The sequence below is a fragment of the Camelus ferus genome, chromosome 8 (genome assembly GCF_009834535.1).
Source record: "Camelus ferus isolate YT-003-E chromosome 8, BCGSAC_Cfer_1.0, whole genome shotgun sequence".
Taxonomy (NCBI): Eukaryota; Metazoa; Chordata; class Mammalia; order Artiodactyla; family Camelidae; genus Camelus; species Camelus ferus.
In genome coordinates, this window is record NC_045703.1 from 66,067,144 (window position 1) to 66,084,924 (window position 17,781).

General features: G+C 46.0%; 1 protein-coding gene across 4 annotated transcripts in view; it reads left to right on the plus strand.

Moving 5' to 3' along the window:
- Positions 1 to 15,927, plus strand: part of SYNJ2 (synaptojanin 2) — an 89,923-nt gene extending 73,996 nt beyond the window's left edge. For 3 of the 4 annotated variants that reach the window (XM_032485253.1, XM_032485255.1, XM_032485254.1), the window contains exons 18-27: positions 1,039 to 1,156; positions 2,335 to 2,553; positions 2,637 to 2,715; positions 3,278 to 3,446; positions 3,899 to 4,075; positions 6,094 to 6,228; positions 7,673 to 7,785; positions 8,892 to 9,000; positions 10,617 to 10,768; positions 12,341 to 15,927. In XM_032485253.1, the coding sequence (XP_032341144.1) occupies positions 1,039 to 1,156; positions 2,335 to 2,553; positions 2,637 to 2,715; positions 3,278 to 3,446; positions 3,899 to 4,075; positions 6,094 to 6,228; positions 7,673 to 7,785; positions 8,892 to 9,000; positions 10,617 to 10,768; positions 12,341 to 13,048 (1,979 nt within the window). In that variant the 3' untranslated portion in view covers positions 13,049 to 15,927. The remainder of the gene's footprint in view (positions 1 to 1,038; positions 1,157 to 2,334; positions 2,554 to 2,636; positions 2,716 to 3,277; positions 3,447 to 3,898; positions 4,076 to 6,093; positions 6,229 to 7,672; positions 7,786 to 8,891; positions 9,001 to 10,616; positions 10,769 to 12,340) is intronic. The other variant, XM_032485256.1, reaches the window with a different exon arrangement.
- Positions 15,928 to 17,781: the final 1,854 nt, after the last annotated feature.

The following is a 17,781-nucleotide window of genomic DNA, read 5'->3' on the forward strand; positions in this document are numbered from 1 at the left end:
GTGACGTGCGTGCTGTCAGAGCTGGTGGAGGGCGAATGATCAGTACCTCAGAGGGAAAGTCACTCTTATTTAGTCCAGAGCTCTTTGCTGTATAAATTTCTCTTGATAACCCAGAACTACGCAGAAGTTAGCCTAGATGTTAGCCCTAAGATTTGAGAGGTGTGTTTTGGAGAGGCTCTCCTCTGGGCTGTTTCTAAAGACTGTGTTCTGCAGATGGACCAGCTTCTGGCTCCCCCTCCCCTGCCTCACTGCCCCCCACACACACCACCCGCCCTCTCTTGTTCCCGGCGGGGACGAGGACAGAGGCCACGGCTCTTCCTCTCCAGCATCTCTACCTCTCAGACTCATGCATTTTTTCAGCCCATTTTGCTCAGCCAAACTCTTATCTGCTTAAAGCCCCAATACCAGTCAAACACGGGCAGGACACAGGAAAGAGTACTTTATAAATTAGTTGTTGATCATATTTTGAAGGATTATTGATGCCCAGCTAGGAGGTGCAGTTTGTTTAAAAATTAGAACACCTCTAAACTAATACATAAACAGCTGAACTTTTCTGGTGAGGTGGATGCTGAGATTTCAAAGCCTGGAAATCCCACTTGTAGCTTGATGCATTTGTGTTCACATCAGTTTGCGGACATCTGCATGGCTGTAGAGCGCTAAGGCTGGATGCCTCCAAGTTCTTAGTTGCCGCATCTCCTGCTAGACCAACAGCTGCAAATCTCCTGTTTCCTGGGGGCCTGGAGCAGAATCCCTGCAGCAGGGACTTCTGTGTTCCCACCCAGTTTTCCTGCTGGGGAGGATGCAGGCAGCACTGGTCTTACTGTTTCGGATAATCTACGTGGGAGGAGTTTTTCTACCCCAGGCCCCAAAGCCACCTTGACATGGTTTCAAGCCCGAGGGGTTAGACCGAAGGAGTCTGAGCCAGGAGGTGGTCGGGGACGTGGATTGCTGGTGCAGCTGTCCCGTAATCGGCATTCACGTATGTTAACGCAATTTTGTGTTGTATGTGCGTCTCTTGATTGGAATCCCTCTGAGCAGCTGGAGAACTCAATCTTCTAGACAACAATCTGGAGGCTGGCACCAGACTCAGACACACCTGGTCTCCTGGTGCCCTCAAGTATTACGGCCGAGCAGAGCTACAAGCATCTGACCACAGGTACGGTCCTGGCTGCTGTGGGCACATCCTCGGCTGAGAAAGGCAGTGTCTGCTGCTCTCTGCAGAGAGTGGACCTCCGCCCCCATCAGAATGCATGTGTGTGAAATACCGTGAAGAGGGAAGAATAGTGTGACAAATCGCACTTGCCACCAGGAATTAATCAGCATTAGCATTTTTTCATCGCTCCGTATCATAAATGACATCACTTGTGAAAATTGCCAGGACACAACCTGTAGGATTCTGTGTCACTTACATTCTCATATAAATGATGTCATTGTGCAACTTGCTTTTTGGTGAGTTAGTATTTTTGAGATACAGTCACATGGCTGTCAGAGATCTGGCTTAATTTTTTCAGTATTCTCTAGTTTTAAAGGTTGCAACCATGTTATATATTATTTTGTCTTATGCTTTGCTTCCACTTAATATTATAAATGTCTTCAATAAGGTTACATAATCTCTATAATAAAGAATTTTCTAAATGTTTTTGTAGAGTAAACCCATCCTTACAAAAATTACAAATCAGGTTTGTGTTTTGCATTATCTCCTGCTGATCTGTTTTTCTGCGCCTGTCAGATGGATTTCTGCAACATTATCCTTGATGAGTGCGTAGCACGTTCTCACATGGCTGTATCGTAACTTAACTCTTTCCCTTTCATGGAACGGTTAGACTGTTTCCCTTCTCTCCCTCCCATCAACGGTGCTGTAATGATCAACCCTGTGTACAAGTCTTTGTCTGACTCTCTGGTCATTTCCATAGAACAAAGTTCTAGATTGAGATAAGCTGGTCAAAAGAGATGGGCATTGTGATTCTTAACACAAATTGCCAGACAGGCCCCCCCACCCCAGAAAAGCTTGAACCCCAGGCACCGGGAGAATGCCCACCTCTCCACGCCCTCAGCAGTGCTGGCGATTACCATGTAAAGAATCTGCTGATGGCTGGCACTGTTTTCCCTCAAACCATCCTTAAACAGAAAAGCCAAGATAACACGAAGGCTGGGGATAGACAGATGGAAACCCCAGGACGGGATGGACAGCCCGGCGATGGGGTCCGTGGGGGGCCGCACACCTAAGCTGTGTTGCTGATGCTGGCTGTTTACAGCAGAGTCGGGGCTGAGGCGGGGCTGGGGGCGGTCCCGTCCCAGGTTAACTCACCCACCTTCCCTCCATGTCTCCCGCAGACCCGTGCTGGCGATCGTGGAGGTGGAAGTGCAAGAAGTTGACGTGGGTGCTCGGGACAGGGTGTTCCAGGAAGTGTCCTCTTTCCAGGGCCCCCTGGATGCCACTGTCGTAGTCAACCTTCAGTCGCCAACCTTAGAAGAGAGAAACGAGTTTCCCGAGGACGTGCGCACAGAGCTCATGCAGACCTTGGGGAATTACGGGACGATTGTTCTGGTCAGGTGAGTGCTGCGGCCGGTGGGGTCCCAGCGTGCACGCCGGAGAGCGCCCCTGGGGTTGACCGGACGGATCTCGTTTATTCCAGGATCAACCAAGGGCAGATGCTGGTGACTTTTGCAGACAGTCACTCGGCTCTCAGCGTCCTGGATGTGGACGGAATGAAGGTGAGTCGTGCTCGGTCACCCGTGCAGCAGGGCTGCCTGTCCCCAGGGGTCTCTTGTGCTTTCCCATGGCCGGGTCTTCAGGAGCAGGGCAGGAGCCAGGCCTCTTTATCCCGCATCTCATTCTGGTATCTTTGTTGAGGTGTCTACTGGCCAGCCCTGGAGATTCTCCTGCAGAACTGGGGAGAAAATGCAAGCATTGGAGCGCAGTTCCCCCTGTGTGACTGGGTCTGTCTGCACTCACACCTCCACCTCCACGTGGGATGCAGCGATCTTTCTCTTTAGTTTGTGGTTTGGAACATGCAGCTCCTGGGTAGTTTCCATTTTGATATACTACCCTGGTTTTAAATCTACACAGAAAGAAAAGCTGGAGATGATAGTTCAGCTTTTATTTAGACCAAACGTGAGCTGTGCCGGGCCTGCCCAGGGTCCAGACCCTCTGTTTCTTCTAGCAAAACGCAAAGGCTGGCCCTGCTCCCAGTGTGTGCGTTTGAGCGAGACGCACTCTGGGTCAAAGCCATCTGACGTCTGTGTTCATGCTCTGGCGGCTGCTCTGTCCCCCCAGGTGAAAGGCAGAGTTGTGAAGATCAGACCGAAGACCAAGGACTGGCTGAAAGGTTTGCAGGAGGAGATCATTCGAAAGCGAGAGAGCATGGTCTCCATGTCCCCCACCGCCAACTCCTGTCTGCTGGAGGAAAACTTCGACTTCACGAGTTTGGACTATGAGTCCGAAGGTAAGCCGCCCTGCGAGGGCTTCGGTCAGGATGGCGAGGTGGGCGGGTGGTCAGGAAGTCCTCCCAGCAACCGGTGTGAGTGCTTCAAGTTCCCTTCCGAGGCCCGCCCTCAGGCAGGTTCCAGAGGCTGCTTGGAGCGCAAGCCTTGCTCCATGCAAGAGGTTGGGTGGTACTCACGTGTAGGCGTGATGCCTGCAGGGGTCAGACCTGAGGCATCTAAAATGACGTTGAAAACAGTGCTTTTGAGGATGTCAGGGTTGTGGGCTTGGTGCTGTGTCTCAGGCCTGAATGGAATTGGGGTCCCAGCCCTGCTGCCATGTGGGTGCCCTGGGCTGCTGGCAGCTGTGCCCCAGGTGTTCTGACACGAGCCATAGGCTTCAGTGTTGAAACAGACTCACTGATGAAAGACTAGGTCCTTTTACCCTGATTGCTGTGATGTTTCCTTCTCCAAGGGGATATTGTCGAAGATGATGAGGACTATTTGGTGGATGAGCTAATAAGCCAGCCTATGGTCTCAGACGGTGAACTGGGGGGAGATGAGCTCTCCGATGCCCCCAGCTCCACTGCAGTGGCCCCTCCCAGCAGGTTACCTGCACTCACCAAAAAGCAGCAGCGTCCAACCTACAAAGGTAACCAGGACCTTCCTTTTCTAAACAGCCTCTGGCGTCACACTCACTCTTTGTCTCAGCAGCCGGGTCATGGTGCCACCGTCATGTGTGCACGTCCCACGAAGACGGGTGAAACAAGTCATAGCTTGTGGTGGAAACTGGGCCCAGCCACCACCACACTGATTTCCTCTAGTGATTTAATTTTTTTCCAACAACTGGTACCCCTGTAACACACCAGATGCATGATAATTTGTTTCCTGTATATATTTAAATGGTCATAGCTCTGAACTAGTTTTACATTTGTGATTTTTTTCCCCTTGTGATTTTTTTCCCCCTTCTCCAAAACTTTTCTGATTCAATCTCATAAGAGACATATTCAATATCTATGTCTTGAGTTGCTGGTGTCTTGTTACATTCATATAACATATTATTATATAGTAATATGATAACATCAGCATCATTATATGATTTTAGACTTAAGAGGGACTGAAAGTCATAGGATTGAACTGCAGGCCCCTCGACTATATGGTATAATGACTCTTCTGAGTAAGTTTTAAAACCCACTAGTGTTCCATGGGCTGTAAAGTAGTGTAGTTCATGATCCCCATCAGACTCCTTCGGCTCAGTTTCATCCACAGCCACGAATGCCTTCCTGCTGTTGGTCAGTGTCTCCCCATTGGAGGAGAGCTATTACTGGCAGTTACAGGGGTTCAGCCACGTGTCAGGACCCTTTGAGCTGGAGCCGAGAACCAAGAACAGGAGTGAAAATAATATGCTTCGCAGGGAAGGTACTTCCCTGGGAGAGGTACGAAGTACCCCAAGCCCCTTGACTGTATTTGGTCCCAAAGCCGGTCAGTAGCCTGGCTGCATTGAACATCAGGAGCTTTTAAACTTACAGGTCCCTGAGCCCCGTCACAGAGATGTGGACTTGGCAGGTGTGGGCTGGGACCCTGGAAACCTGGTAATTCATGACGCTTCCCAGGTGACTGGGACGTATGTGCAGGTTTGGGGTCTGCTGCCCGATACAGTAGCAGCAGCCTTTGTCAGCCCATCCAGATGGTTCTGTGCATTGCATGCCCAGAGGATTCCTGCCCTGGAGTGGAAGTGGCTGAAGGGATGTGCTCTTGAGACAAGAAGCAGTCCTTTTCTGCAGGGTGGCCATCACTCAGGCATCCCCTCGAGGGCAGGGCAGGGCATGTGTGAGCACATGTGCCTCTGAATGAAGAATTAACAGAGTTGCATGGGGCTATGACATGAGGGCAGCCCTGCCCCCTGGTGGACATCAAGAGAACATCTCCTCAATGTGATGGGTGATCAGGGGCTCCAGTTAGGAGAAATCTTGCCTCTTCCCGGTGGAACTCTAAAGATACATGAGGCTGAACTATTGGATTTGAGGCACAGGGTGAACGAGCCAAAATGAAGTGAATCGGGGTGTGTTGTAGTGCGAGAGAAAAGGCTTAAGATTGTCTTGAATTTAAATGTAAAATAAATGTCTATGTAATAAAACAGAAGCTGTCACCTCCCTGTGCCCCTGTTAGCCTTAGAAGGGTTTTGCAGGGTGAGTCAGGATGGCAGTGCTAGGGCAATAGCTGGCATGGGGTGTAGGATTTGGGGCTTGGATGAGCAGAGTTCTCCACACTGGGCCTTGCCGCTGAATGGCAGGCTGCCCTGCTGCAGAGAAGTGAAAATATTCTTGACTCCGAAACCGCTGTCCTGTTTTAGAGTGAGGAGTTAAAAATGAGGGGCTCTGGTTTTCAGCTGTCTACTCTGTGTGGAAGTATTATGGATTGTTCCAGAAGGAAACATGCCTACACTTTAAAATGTGTCAGTGTCTCGCGTGTCTGGATAACACATCTCGTCCACGCACAGTTCACTGACTGTTCCAAGCAGGCATTGGGTGCCCTTCCCCCTGCCCCCCGTGCCAGCAGAAAGGGGGACCCGACAGCTGTCCTGTGGGAGGAGCTCCTGCCACGGCCGGGTCCCTGCCGGCCCGAGTCTGAGCCTGACGTACCTGACTCACGTCCCGCCGTGTCCTCCAGATGATGCTGACCTTGTGGAGTTAAAGCAGGAGCTGGAAGCAGTTGGGGACTTCCGCCACCGCTCTCCGAGTAGGTCTCTGTCGGTTCCCAATAGGCCTCGGCCGCCTCACCCACCGCAGAGACCCCCCCCTCCAAGTAAGACCTCGCTCGCTTTCGGCTCACCACGGTGCCCGCTGGGAAGGATGCGCACCTCCTGCTGCTGAGCACGTGGCTCTGAACCTAGCCTTTGAGTTTCCACAGTGCTTTTTCCCCTCCCTGGGCTCCCGTCTGTCTTAAACCCACGGCAAGTTTGATATCAGAGGTAGCTGTGTTTCTCGTGGCAAATCAGATGATTCCTTTATAAAGCTGCCCTTCGTCCTCTGGTAGCTGTGCTTTCGCTTTAAGCTGCTTGCAGTTTGAAACCTAATAGGATGGAAAACTGGGGCCACAGACAAGCTAGGGATGTTTTAAAATCCTCCGTCCCCCACACTCCACAGCATCTTTCAGCATCTTCTCTCCTGGGCTGCTGCCCCCCACCCCCTGCTGATCAGGACTCCAGTAGCCCAGGTGCCCTAGCAGGCAGGGTGACCACACACCCACTTCTGACCAGGTGCCACTCTGTCTGTGAGCCCCAGCTTGCTGAGGACGGCTCTTCCCAGCCTGGGTCTCAGGATAGCACTGTTCTTCCTGGTCCGCAAAAAGCAACGCTCTGTCCATGAAACATTCCTTAATAGTCTAAAATAAAGTTGTGACATGCTTTTGATCAGTTTCTATTTACTTCCACTGTTTACTCTCCCCCCTAAAAAATGTGACAGTCAGACAAAGGTTTTCCTAAGGCTGTGCTTTCACAATTGGGTTGTCTTGACTTACATCACAGTAATGACTGATAGCAAGCCAGAAACATATGGCTTGTTCAGCATATATTTTACTTTTCTGAGTTGGTACTCAGAAAATAAAATATTAATAAATAAAAACAAATGTGTGTCATATATTATTGTAGCAATTAAAAAAATAAATACAAACATTAAAATTTTTAATGTCACCTTCCTAGAAATAATTGTTAACCAAAAGATTTCCATCCTTTTTCCAATTAGCTATTTCTACACGTAATTTTTAATTAAAAAACATATTTTATTTTTACAAAATTGGTATCATTTTGTTTGGTGATCTGTCTTTCATCTAACGTGTGTCATGAAATGTTCTAAAACATGATTTGTTAATGACTACAAGTATTAGGTAATACAGTTTACTGCCCAGCTTTGGGTTTTTGGGTTTTTTTTTAGATTTTGCCCACAAGACATTTAAAAATTTTGGTTCTAGTAACAGTAGTGATTGATCAGATTTTACATCAGATTTAACCCCGCCCCCAGGATGTTAGATTAAAATTTGCATTCAAACAGCGCTTCTCCAGAGAATCTACACTAATAGACACAAGTTACTGGAGAATCAAAAGAGGAACTCAGTAGCGCCTCTGGACCCCAAAAGGCCTTGGATGTGCTCAGACCCTAACTGTGGCCTGGCTCTCAGCTGGCTGGGAATTTGTGTCCAAGCAGCTGTGACTTCACTGAGACTGACAGTCTGCCTTCCTTGGTTTTTACAGCTGGTTTAATGGTGAAAAAGTCTGCTTCGGATGCGTCCATCTCCTCCGGCACTCACGGGCAGTATTCGATTTTGCAGGCGGCAAAACTCCTGCCAGGAGCACCTCAGCAAGCAGTAAGTTCTGCGTTCAGATCAGAGCGAAGCAGGCCAGCATCTCACCCCAAGAGATTTGCCCAGTGGTCCATCCTCAGCCCCTGACATCATGCAGGATCCCCTCTTTTCCGTGCATATATAGAGTTACGTCTTTTTAACCCTCTGCCTGTCCACCACTCGTCCCCGAACCCTATAACTTAGTACCAGGTCCTCCATAAGGTTTTTAAATGGTCGCACGGACCATCAGAAAATCACATTTGATGAAAACTGTCGGTTTCCAGACCCACCAGCTTCTCTCCCTTCCCATGCTTGCCTTTGACGTGGTGTATCAAGCAGTGGTTGGTGGAGGGGAAAACAGGAGAAATTCAGACCAAGTGTCTTGAGAGGAGGCTAGAAAGAGACTTAATGGGACCTAAATAACGCAGTAAGGGACACTGGTAGTGATAAGAGTGGCGCAGGATTTTAGAGGCAGACAGTTCCAGAGGATGGCTCTAAAGAAGACTGTAGGCGAAGGTCAGTGGACTAGAGGTGAGGGACGAGGGAGGGGAAGCTGGCTGCTGGATGGAAGCTAACGTGTCCCAGGAGAGTGTGGGGAGCTGAACCAGCCGCTGGTCACGGTCATGGCAGGAGGAGGCAGTGGACTCGACCTCAGTGGTTTATAGTCATGAAGGCAGGTCCTCAAAGGTGACCTAGAGGTTTGGGATGAGAGGTAGACAAGTGAAGAGGTAGAAAAAACACTTGAGAAAACATCTGGAAGGTGTTTTAATGACTCCACTGGACTGTGGAAGGAGTGACTTCTAATTATGCTTTCTGGCTTTTACCTGGTTACTGAAATAAAGATAGAGGATGGATTGTCCGCATTGCAAAGTCCTGTAACCACTCAGTTTGGGAGATGAGGGCCCTCCAGACATGACTGCTTTCCTCCTCTTGGTATGCGAGTGCTGGGGGATGGGGGTGGGGGGAGGCCGGCGGGATGCGGGTTAGATTGGAGCTCTGTTTTGGTCACCGTCTGGCGGCGCTTTGTCCATCTCAGGCTGGAGAGCAGGTCAGTAGGCGGGGAACTCACCAGGCGAGGCTGTTTTCCTACCTGTGCTAACATGCGCTTCTTCCTGATTTTTGTCCTCAAGCCCAAAGCTAGGACTGGAATAAGTAAACCTTATAACGTTAAGCAGATCAAAACCACCAACGCTCAGGAGGCGGAAGCAGCGATCCGATGTCTCCTGGAAGCCAGGGGAGGTATGTGTTCCCCTGGGGCTCTCCCCCTGAGTCCGTGTTGCTTTTCATCCTCCTACTAAAGGGGGCCTAGAAAAGAAAATAACTTTTTTTTTTTTCTGGAGGCAGTATTCAATGGAAATACCCTTTAGCAACGTTTTATAAAATTCCGCTGTTAAGATTTATAGATCATTTAAAACTATATGTTTAGAATTCAGTAAGTATATAAAAATCACCCCAAGATTATTAAGCAGCTCTTAAGGGAGAGACTAAAATAAATGAAAATGAGGTAGAAGAGGTCTGTGCTCCAGGCACTAACTCATTCATTCTGCTGGCTCTGTAAAAAGAGATAGCTAGGTATGCGTCTTCTTTCAGGCAAAACATGTACTTTTTTAAATTGCCAGCAACTGTAAATTCTTTTCTGTCAGGCAGGGACTTCTCCATCGTGCTGCCTATTAATTCCTGTTACTGTTCACCTAACCCATGTGAATCATAGCTTCACTTGGAATTCCCCCCCATGCATTCAGGATCACTGGTAACTGACAATTTTTGGTGCTTTGTTTTGACTTTGTACTAGAATCTCTTTGGGGGAGGGGAGATTATGCCCTCTGAAAAGCCAGGTGCAGTTAAAATCACCTGGTTCACTTTTAGTCCGGATATTTCATTTGTTTGGAATTCCCAAATAACATTGAAGAAAGGCATGGATTAAGAGGCTGGGAAACACTGTTGTACGATAACCCCATCGCAAGCGGTTTCTTTTATATTAAGGAAACAAAAACTAAACTAAAATTGTGTGGATGTAACAATCCAAGTGTCTGTCAGCTGATGAATGGATAAAATGTGGTGAATCTGCAATGGAATGTTACTCAGTTATAAAAAGAATGAAGTACTAACACATGCTCTCTCATGAGTGAATCATGAACATAATGTGCTCAGTGAAAGAAACCAAGCCCAAAGGGCATGTATTGTATGATTCCATTTATATGAAGTGTCCAGAATAGTCAGTCTATACAGAGAGAAAGTTATAGTGGTTTCCAGGGGCTGGAGAGGGGAAGGAGTGAGGGATGACTGCTGTGGGTATGTATGGAGTTTCTTTTTGAGGAGAATTAGACGTCCTGGAATTAGACAGTAGTGATTGTACAATTTTGTGACTACTGATAACCACCAAATTGTATCCTTAAAAAGGTAAATTTTTTGGTATGTGAATTATATTGCAATAAAGCTTTTTTTTTTTTTTTTTTTTAACTCTATAGATGTAGAGGTTAGGAGAAGTTTGAGGTTTGAAATCTTCCCAGGGTCCCAGCTTAACATTTTCTTGATCACGGGCCCTGCTGAGATTTTGAGGAGTTTTAAGTCATCTCCCCTGAGAAACACAGGTACACATGAAACTGTGTGTGTGATGTCAGGCCTCACTGATCCTCCCCTACACAGACTCCACATCACCATCCCTGTTAAGATGAGCATGAGAAGCTGGGAGCCAAACCTAGCTGGTTGGTCCTGACGACCATCAAAGATTTATTTTTAGATAAAAAAGAAATACATTGCATTAGTAAATTGTCTTTAAAATAGACTGTCTAAAGAGTAAACCGTGCATTGAATTGCCTTGTCTGTTACACCAGCTATGCAATTGTATGTTTCAGGCGTCCCAGGAGAGGCCCTAAATGCCATGGCCCTGAGGGACCAGGGTTCTGCCAAACCAGAGCCTGCAGTGGGGGTGGCCCCACTCCTGCCCCGTCGGCCTGCACCCAGAGTTCCTGCCATCAAGAAGCCAACCTTGAGGAGGACAGGAAAGGTACGAACTTGGCAGTGTTAGCCTGTTGCTCCTAGGTTGCTCAAATGTCTTGTTAGATAAGAATACATCCCCAATGGGTCTGGTCTCTTTATACACGTTCACGAGTCCATCCTTGAAGAAAATGCCTGGCAATCGCTTTATCCTTCGTGTCCCTGCTGCTTCTTAGCTCTCGCTGAGCAGAAAAACTGGGAATTTCTCACCAAGATAGGAACAGCTTGGAGGTACCACACGTCCCACATGTTCCATTTCAGTCTCCATACTGAACCACTGTGGGATGCCTTATTCCAAGTGTCCCAGTATCTCCCTTTTGTGTGTGGTCTGTGTCACGTGCCCCGGGTTTCATGGGGACAGATTTGATTTGCGTTAGAAAAACAGTCACTGGTCCCTGGATTAGCCATGTTGACCAGCTAGTGCGCCTCAGATCCTGGAGGCTCGACTCTCTTGCCACTTTTCTTGCAGATTGTTTTTTGCTCTGGCTCTCCAGCTTCTCAGCCTTGCTTGCTGCTTCAAAGACATGAGTTTGTCAGGACAGTAGCAGCCCAAAGACTGGCACCTATAGAGACGTCTGGATCTCCTGTTTGAGCTCAGTGTGTTAGTAACGGACACTCGGTAATCTCTCGGCTGCTCGTTACAGAGTGGCTGCTTTCCCACCTGTAGAAAGTGTGAGCGTGGCTTGGATGCTTGGTTCTGACAGAGCTTGCTTGGTGTTTTCTGGGTTGCTCTGCTGTCCCACTTTTGCTCGGTCATCTGTCTGTTTTCCACGCTGCCTTCAAAACAGACCTCTTTCCTCCTCCTCTCTAGTTTTGCTTTGTCTTTTCAAAGCCAGAGGCAGAAATGGATTCTTTTTCCCACCCGCTGCTCAGGAGCTACAGGCAAAGGCTTTTGGAGAAGGGGTTGTTTTTGCAGCTAGTTTTCTAAAGAACCAATGGAAATACTGAAATGCTGGTGCTTCTGCTGCCAACAGTTGTGTCTGTACTAAAGCTCCCTCCCACCTTTTGCGGTTGTTTTCTTTGTGATCCTTTTGAATCAGAATCCAGGAAGTGAAGTTCCTGCGTGAAATTTTCCATTCTTCTGTAGTCAAGGAGCAAGAATACCCTTTAGTCCTTAAGTTAGCTTAACATTGAGACATAAGCTACTTCTCCCTAGAGTGGTACAGACTGAATTATCAAAGCTGTGGACTAGAAGAAGATAGTTTTCAGAGAGGTTCGCTGTTCATCAAGGAAGAGTGTAACTCTGTTTCCTTGGTAACAGGGAAACTTGTTTCAGATTATTCATGGTGGCCCTGGTTTTAAAGCTTCCGCTCATATTTCATCCCTCCTGCCAGTCCTCCGTGATACATATGTGTGTGTGTTTCTCTCATGTGCTTTCGTACCTGGTCACATTCCCGCATCCCAGACATTCTCAAATCCTGAATTTGCTAGAATGCCTGCTGAGCCCCAGCTCTGCTCCCCTGCGGGCGCTGTCGTTTGCTCTGAGTCCCGGCCCGCGCCCCGCCCCCCCACCCCCCCCACCCCAACCCCACCCCGTGCCGGTTTCTTACAAAATTACACTCTTTGTCCTGCCTTTCCTCAGCCCGTGTCACCGGAAGAACAGTTTGGACAACAGGCTGTCCATTTTACAATTGGGCCCCCGGAGACCAGCCTTGACACCCCACCTCTAGCGACAGTCCCTCCTGTTCCCAAACCGAGAACACTGCAGCCCGGGAAAGGCGCCGCCAGGAAGCCAGCGCCCGGCGAGGCCCCTCCCGCGGCCGCGCCGCCCCCCCTGGAGGCCCCGCCTCTTGTGCCCCGGGTGCCCCCGCGGAGGAAGAAGTCGGCCCCAGCGGCCTTCCACCTGCAGGTGCTGCAGAGCAACTGCCAGCTTCTCCAGGGCCTCGCCTGCAGCAGCCCCGGCAGCGACTGTCCCCCCGCACCCCAGCCTGCGGGGGGCACTCTCTCCCCACCGCCGGCTTTTCCCAGCACCTCAGCACCTGCCAGCCCGGAGGCTGATGGCACCAAGGACACCAAGTCGGAGGCAGCCTCTCTTCCCTGTGACTACCAGGATCCCTTCTGGAGCCTCCTCCACCACCCCAGCCTGTTGAATAATTCGTGGCTCTCCAAGAGCTCTGACCCCCTGGACTCGGGGACAAGGGCTCACACAGCCCCACTGCACGTCAGCCCCTCAGCTGCCCGGGAGCCGCCACCGGAGCACACACAAAAAGACTTAGGTGACTGGGTGACAATCAGCGACGAGGACAAGAGGACGGTGCTGCAAGTGTTTGACCCTCTGGCGAAAACATGACTGGGAGACTTGGACAGCCGCTGTTCTGCAGGAGGTGTGCCGTCTTCCGTGAGCATCACTTTCCGGGGGGAAGCCCACCCGCCTCAGCCCCCGAGTCCAAAGCGACATCTATTTAAAGGCACACTGAAAAAACATTGGTACTTCTGTCACTCTTGTGTAGTTTACAAAAACTGTGTCTCTTATTCAGTAATATTATTATTCAGCCACCGAGATACATCTTATTCCAGACTTGTGCATATTAAGTGTCCTCTTGGGGGGATGGGAAACCTGGGTTGGATTCAGTGCATAGATTTAGGAAAGAGAATCCAGCAGACGACGCCCAAGACGTTCCCTCCCGTTACATTTTAAATGGTTGTTCAATTTATGTGTGTATGTGCTGTATTTTTTTTTAATATTCTTTGTATTTTACAGATTTGGAATAATTTTTTGGCGACTCACTTGAAGGTTGATGCATATAGTGAGCATTACACTAAAAGGTGGTTGGGACCATTAAGAGCTGTACCTGGCCAGCTGACACCAGGTGAAAAAAATATCAGAGTAGGAGGCAGCAAATACCCAAAGATAAGACTGCACATTCCCGTGAGCCCTTGTTGTTTATTTACGTACATGGATGTTAACCTTGACTCTGTAAATCTTGTGGGAGATGGTGTCATTCCCTGCTTTGGTTCTAAAGCACATACTCTTAGCTTATTAACCTGAGCTTCAACTGGCTAAAGCCTCCTGAAGCACGTCTTAGACTTCGCATGTCCCCTTAAATGGCTACAGTCCTGAGCTCTGGTGTGCTGCTTAAGCCAATTTTTGCACACTATTCCCTGTTAAAACCTTGTGGATTTCTTTTTTCCCGTATATGCTATACCCAGTAAAAGCACAAAATGTGAAAACTCATACTTGCACATAATACTGATCCTCACTGTTAGAATTCAGAGAATATGTGTTTGCGTCTGGTCCACCTGGCTGTGGCTTCAGAAAGGAAAGTACCGCCTGTCCCTGTGTATAAGAAACCCCAGGATGTTCTAAGTTAGCTCACCTACCTTTTATTAGGATTTTTTCCCTGTATGTTTCTAACACCATTTCTAGTCTATTCAGTCTTTTAAAAAGACAGCACCCTACTATTTTACATTTTTTAAAGGATGTTATAAGGCCGGATGTTATAAGAACCCATTTGGAGCAGATATCATAATTTCCTGATAAGAAATTCACTGGTAAAATCTTACTCCGCCATATTTAGGAGTCTTCCATGTCATAGAATCATATAGCAGTGGTTCCGTGTTGTCCCTGATGTGACCAGGGAGTTCCTGTACTCAACGCTAATAATGGTTAGGATGGCAGTAATCACCTTGCCTGGGGAAATACCACTCCCCTTTTACCAATCAGACCTCTGGGATTTCAGACTTAGCCTCTCATTGCCACTATCAAGATCCACTGCAGATTAGTCACATCTGGTACTCAAAACAAAACCAAAACTGTATTTATCTCATTTCATCCGAAAACTAATAAAAGAAAAAGGTATTAGTGACCTGTAGAGATAAGCAGATAATGCTAGTAGTTAACCAGCCATAAAAGACAGTGTTTCTGGCCAAGGCTGGCTAGGACACCTTCTATAGCTTGTATCATTACACTTAACATCATTACATACTTACATCATTTCTACCTCTCTAAGAAATGCAGGAAGTAAACCTCTCCCCCTGTCAGGGGGAGAAAGAGAAGCAAGATGGGTCAACAGGCTTGGGAGGAAGGTGTATCATTTGCCAGGATTCACTTTAGTGCTAAAAGGTACCGTTGGGAATGGAATCAAAGATCTCTTCATTCAAATGTTTTTTTCTCTATAACATCTTTTCCCACCAAAGAGGATGTGAAGTTGAAGGCATGCATATGTAATAACCAGTCAGAAAAGCAGAGGGAAAGTAAGCCCATGGAAGTTGCTCCCAGTGCTGGGAAAGTCCTGATTTTCAGATTTTTTCTCTGTTCTAGATGGCAAATAGCCAGTACACGGTACAGAGAAAAGAATTTCTTCTAAGATAAAAGGTGTTCATCACACCAGTAGTTCTGAATAATCTCACAGTAAGTATTAACACACAGAATTGTGCTGAGGCAGGTCACAGGAAAAATTACAAGTAGTTCTAACCTTAAGAAGTGAATATTACTTGATCATGGCTGTTCACGGTTAGTGGACAACACAGACTGGATTTTGAGTTGATAATGCATAAGATTCTTGCACTAATGTTCTCTTTAAAAAAGAAAAAGTAAAGAAAAAGAAAAAGGACAATTGGAATTGCCTTATTTTTTTCAATGCTTAACAGTTGGTGGGTTTCCTAGGTTAGCAGTAAAGTCGGTTCAATAATCTCAACAATGAGCAGCTACCCTCCTGGGGATTTCAGTCTGTGGTTTTTATTTTTGGTCTTTCTTTGATGCTCCCACACCGGCCTTTTTTATTGGGACCTTGCAATTTATTTCATTACTGTTTGTAAAGTGTTACAGTTCACTGCAGAGTATTTTAAGGACAAACTTGACAATTCAGCATTGTCTCCCTGACCCCTTTTAGATTCCCTTTATACAACATAATCTTAGACTTCTTGCCTATTTTAAAAATTTGTTCCAATAAATGACTGAAACTAGGACATCTGCGCAAGCAATTCCTTTAAAGTTGTTGAAGTTCAAGAGACTTAATAAATTTCTCCTGACCTGTGTATAAATATAAACAAAGAAATGTATTAAAACATTAGCTTTATAATGAAGTAATTCTATTAGAAAGGAAAACTGCAGAAATTACTTATTGGGTGACTAGCAATTAATAAAAACCCTATAATGTTTATTTGAAGTGATAATTTATATGGAAATTGTAAAAAAAAAACCTATTAAATGTTTTGCCTTAAAAAATCTTTTTTTGGCTTATTTCTTTTCAGATATGAAGAGAATCTTGGGATATCTTTGGCTAGCTTTTTTTTCTGGATGAAATGTGATTACTAGTTATTCCTCTGTTTGAATTTATTTGTTTTTGTTTCCTTTTCAACCATCCAACTAAGTTGAAAAGGCAAAAAGTAACAACCTGGTTAAGAATTTCTGACTTGAATGTTCCTAGCATTCTCTGACATAACATATATAATAACTTTGTTCTGTAATACTGAGAGATGCTAGGATTCATTTTCTATGGGATCTTATAGCAAACGTATAGAATCTTTGATTGCCAGTGTTTGAGTACATTACTCAGAGGCTGGACAAGGGAGTACAGTCTTCCAGTTCTGTCTAGGTTTATTCTTAGCTAATTAACACAGAAAATTTAGGTCATAAATGTTCTCTGATTGATGCCTTTCAGGAATAAGAATATACCAACAATCTCAACATAGATTGATGTTGGCTAGTCCTTCCTGACCAGTAAGTATATACTGAATTCATTTAATCTGATTGCACAGCCTGGAACTTGGATGGAGAGGAAGTAAATGGCCAGCGGCAGTACCTTTCTTTCCCAAGGTAGCAGGAGAGAGGAATTGAAACTCACTGTCATGCAAGGCAAACTGTTTGCACTTGTATAATCTCTTCTGTCTTCATGAGGTAGGACAGTACAAATGGGAGAGTGATTACTTGTGAACAGAGGTCCAGGGGAGACTTGAGAGATGAGGATTAAGAATTTGACACGTAGCAAAGTGGAATGAGTTGATGGGAAAGAATTTCAGAGCACCTTAAATGAGTTTGGGATTTTATTCTATTTTTAGGATTTTAATATATTTTTGTAGGTAATACAAGTAGTGGGTGGTAAAAATACCTAAATAAATCTGAGTGTTTTAGAGTGGTTAAGACCACAGGCTTTGCCTGGGCTAAAAGCAACTCTTCAAAGCATCTGGAATACCGTTTATAAGTGGTGTGAGGTAGGGGGTCCAACATCTTCCTGAGGGATAGTTACACCATACTGTTTATTAAATAACAAACCATTGCTCTCGCTGTCTTAATTGGGTTTCTCAAGGGGTTATTGACGTTTTCAAATAACATTTGAATTTATTTCTATATCCTTTCTATTGTTTATTTTTATTTCATCAGTTTTTAAACTATTTTTCATTAATTTCAACTTATCTTTCATTTGCATCCTTTTCTACTTTTTGTTCCATTTTGTTATTTTCCTACTTTCTTAATTAAAAGTAGCACTTTCTTCATTATTTTTAGTCTTTCTTAACAATAAGGACATTACAGTTATATATTTCCCCGATTGTAGCTTTAACTGCACCTTACGTATATTGGAATGAAATAGTCTCATTTTCATTAATTTCTGAATTGTAATTTGCTTTTATTTTCTCTTTGATTCAAGGGAGACTGTGCAATTTTCCAATAGTTGAGTTTGGCATTTTTAAATTGTTTACTCCTAGTTTTATTGTATTATGACCTGAGAATATGGCCTAGATCTAAACATCTACTTTTTAAAATTTATTGAGGTCTGCTCCATGGTCAAAAGTGCAGGATTGATTTTTCTGGTGATTTCATCAATACAAAATCAAAATGTTTTTAGTTGTAGGGTACAAAAGTGTGTGTGTGTGTGTGTGTGTGTGTGTGACATCTGATATGTTAATTCCACTGTACTCCAGAGGAGCAGGTTTTTCTGGAAGGCAGATCTGTTGGGAGTGGATGCAGTTTCTAGTTCTAACTCCACTGCAGTGACCTCCCATTGTTCTTACCAGGAATTCTTAGTTTTTTTTAAATAAAATGCTTCTCAATTTGTTATGTCTTTTGATCAATCTCTGGACACT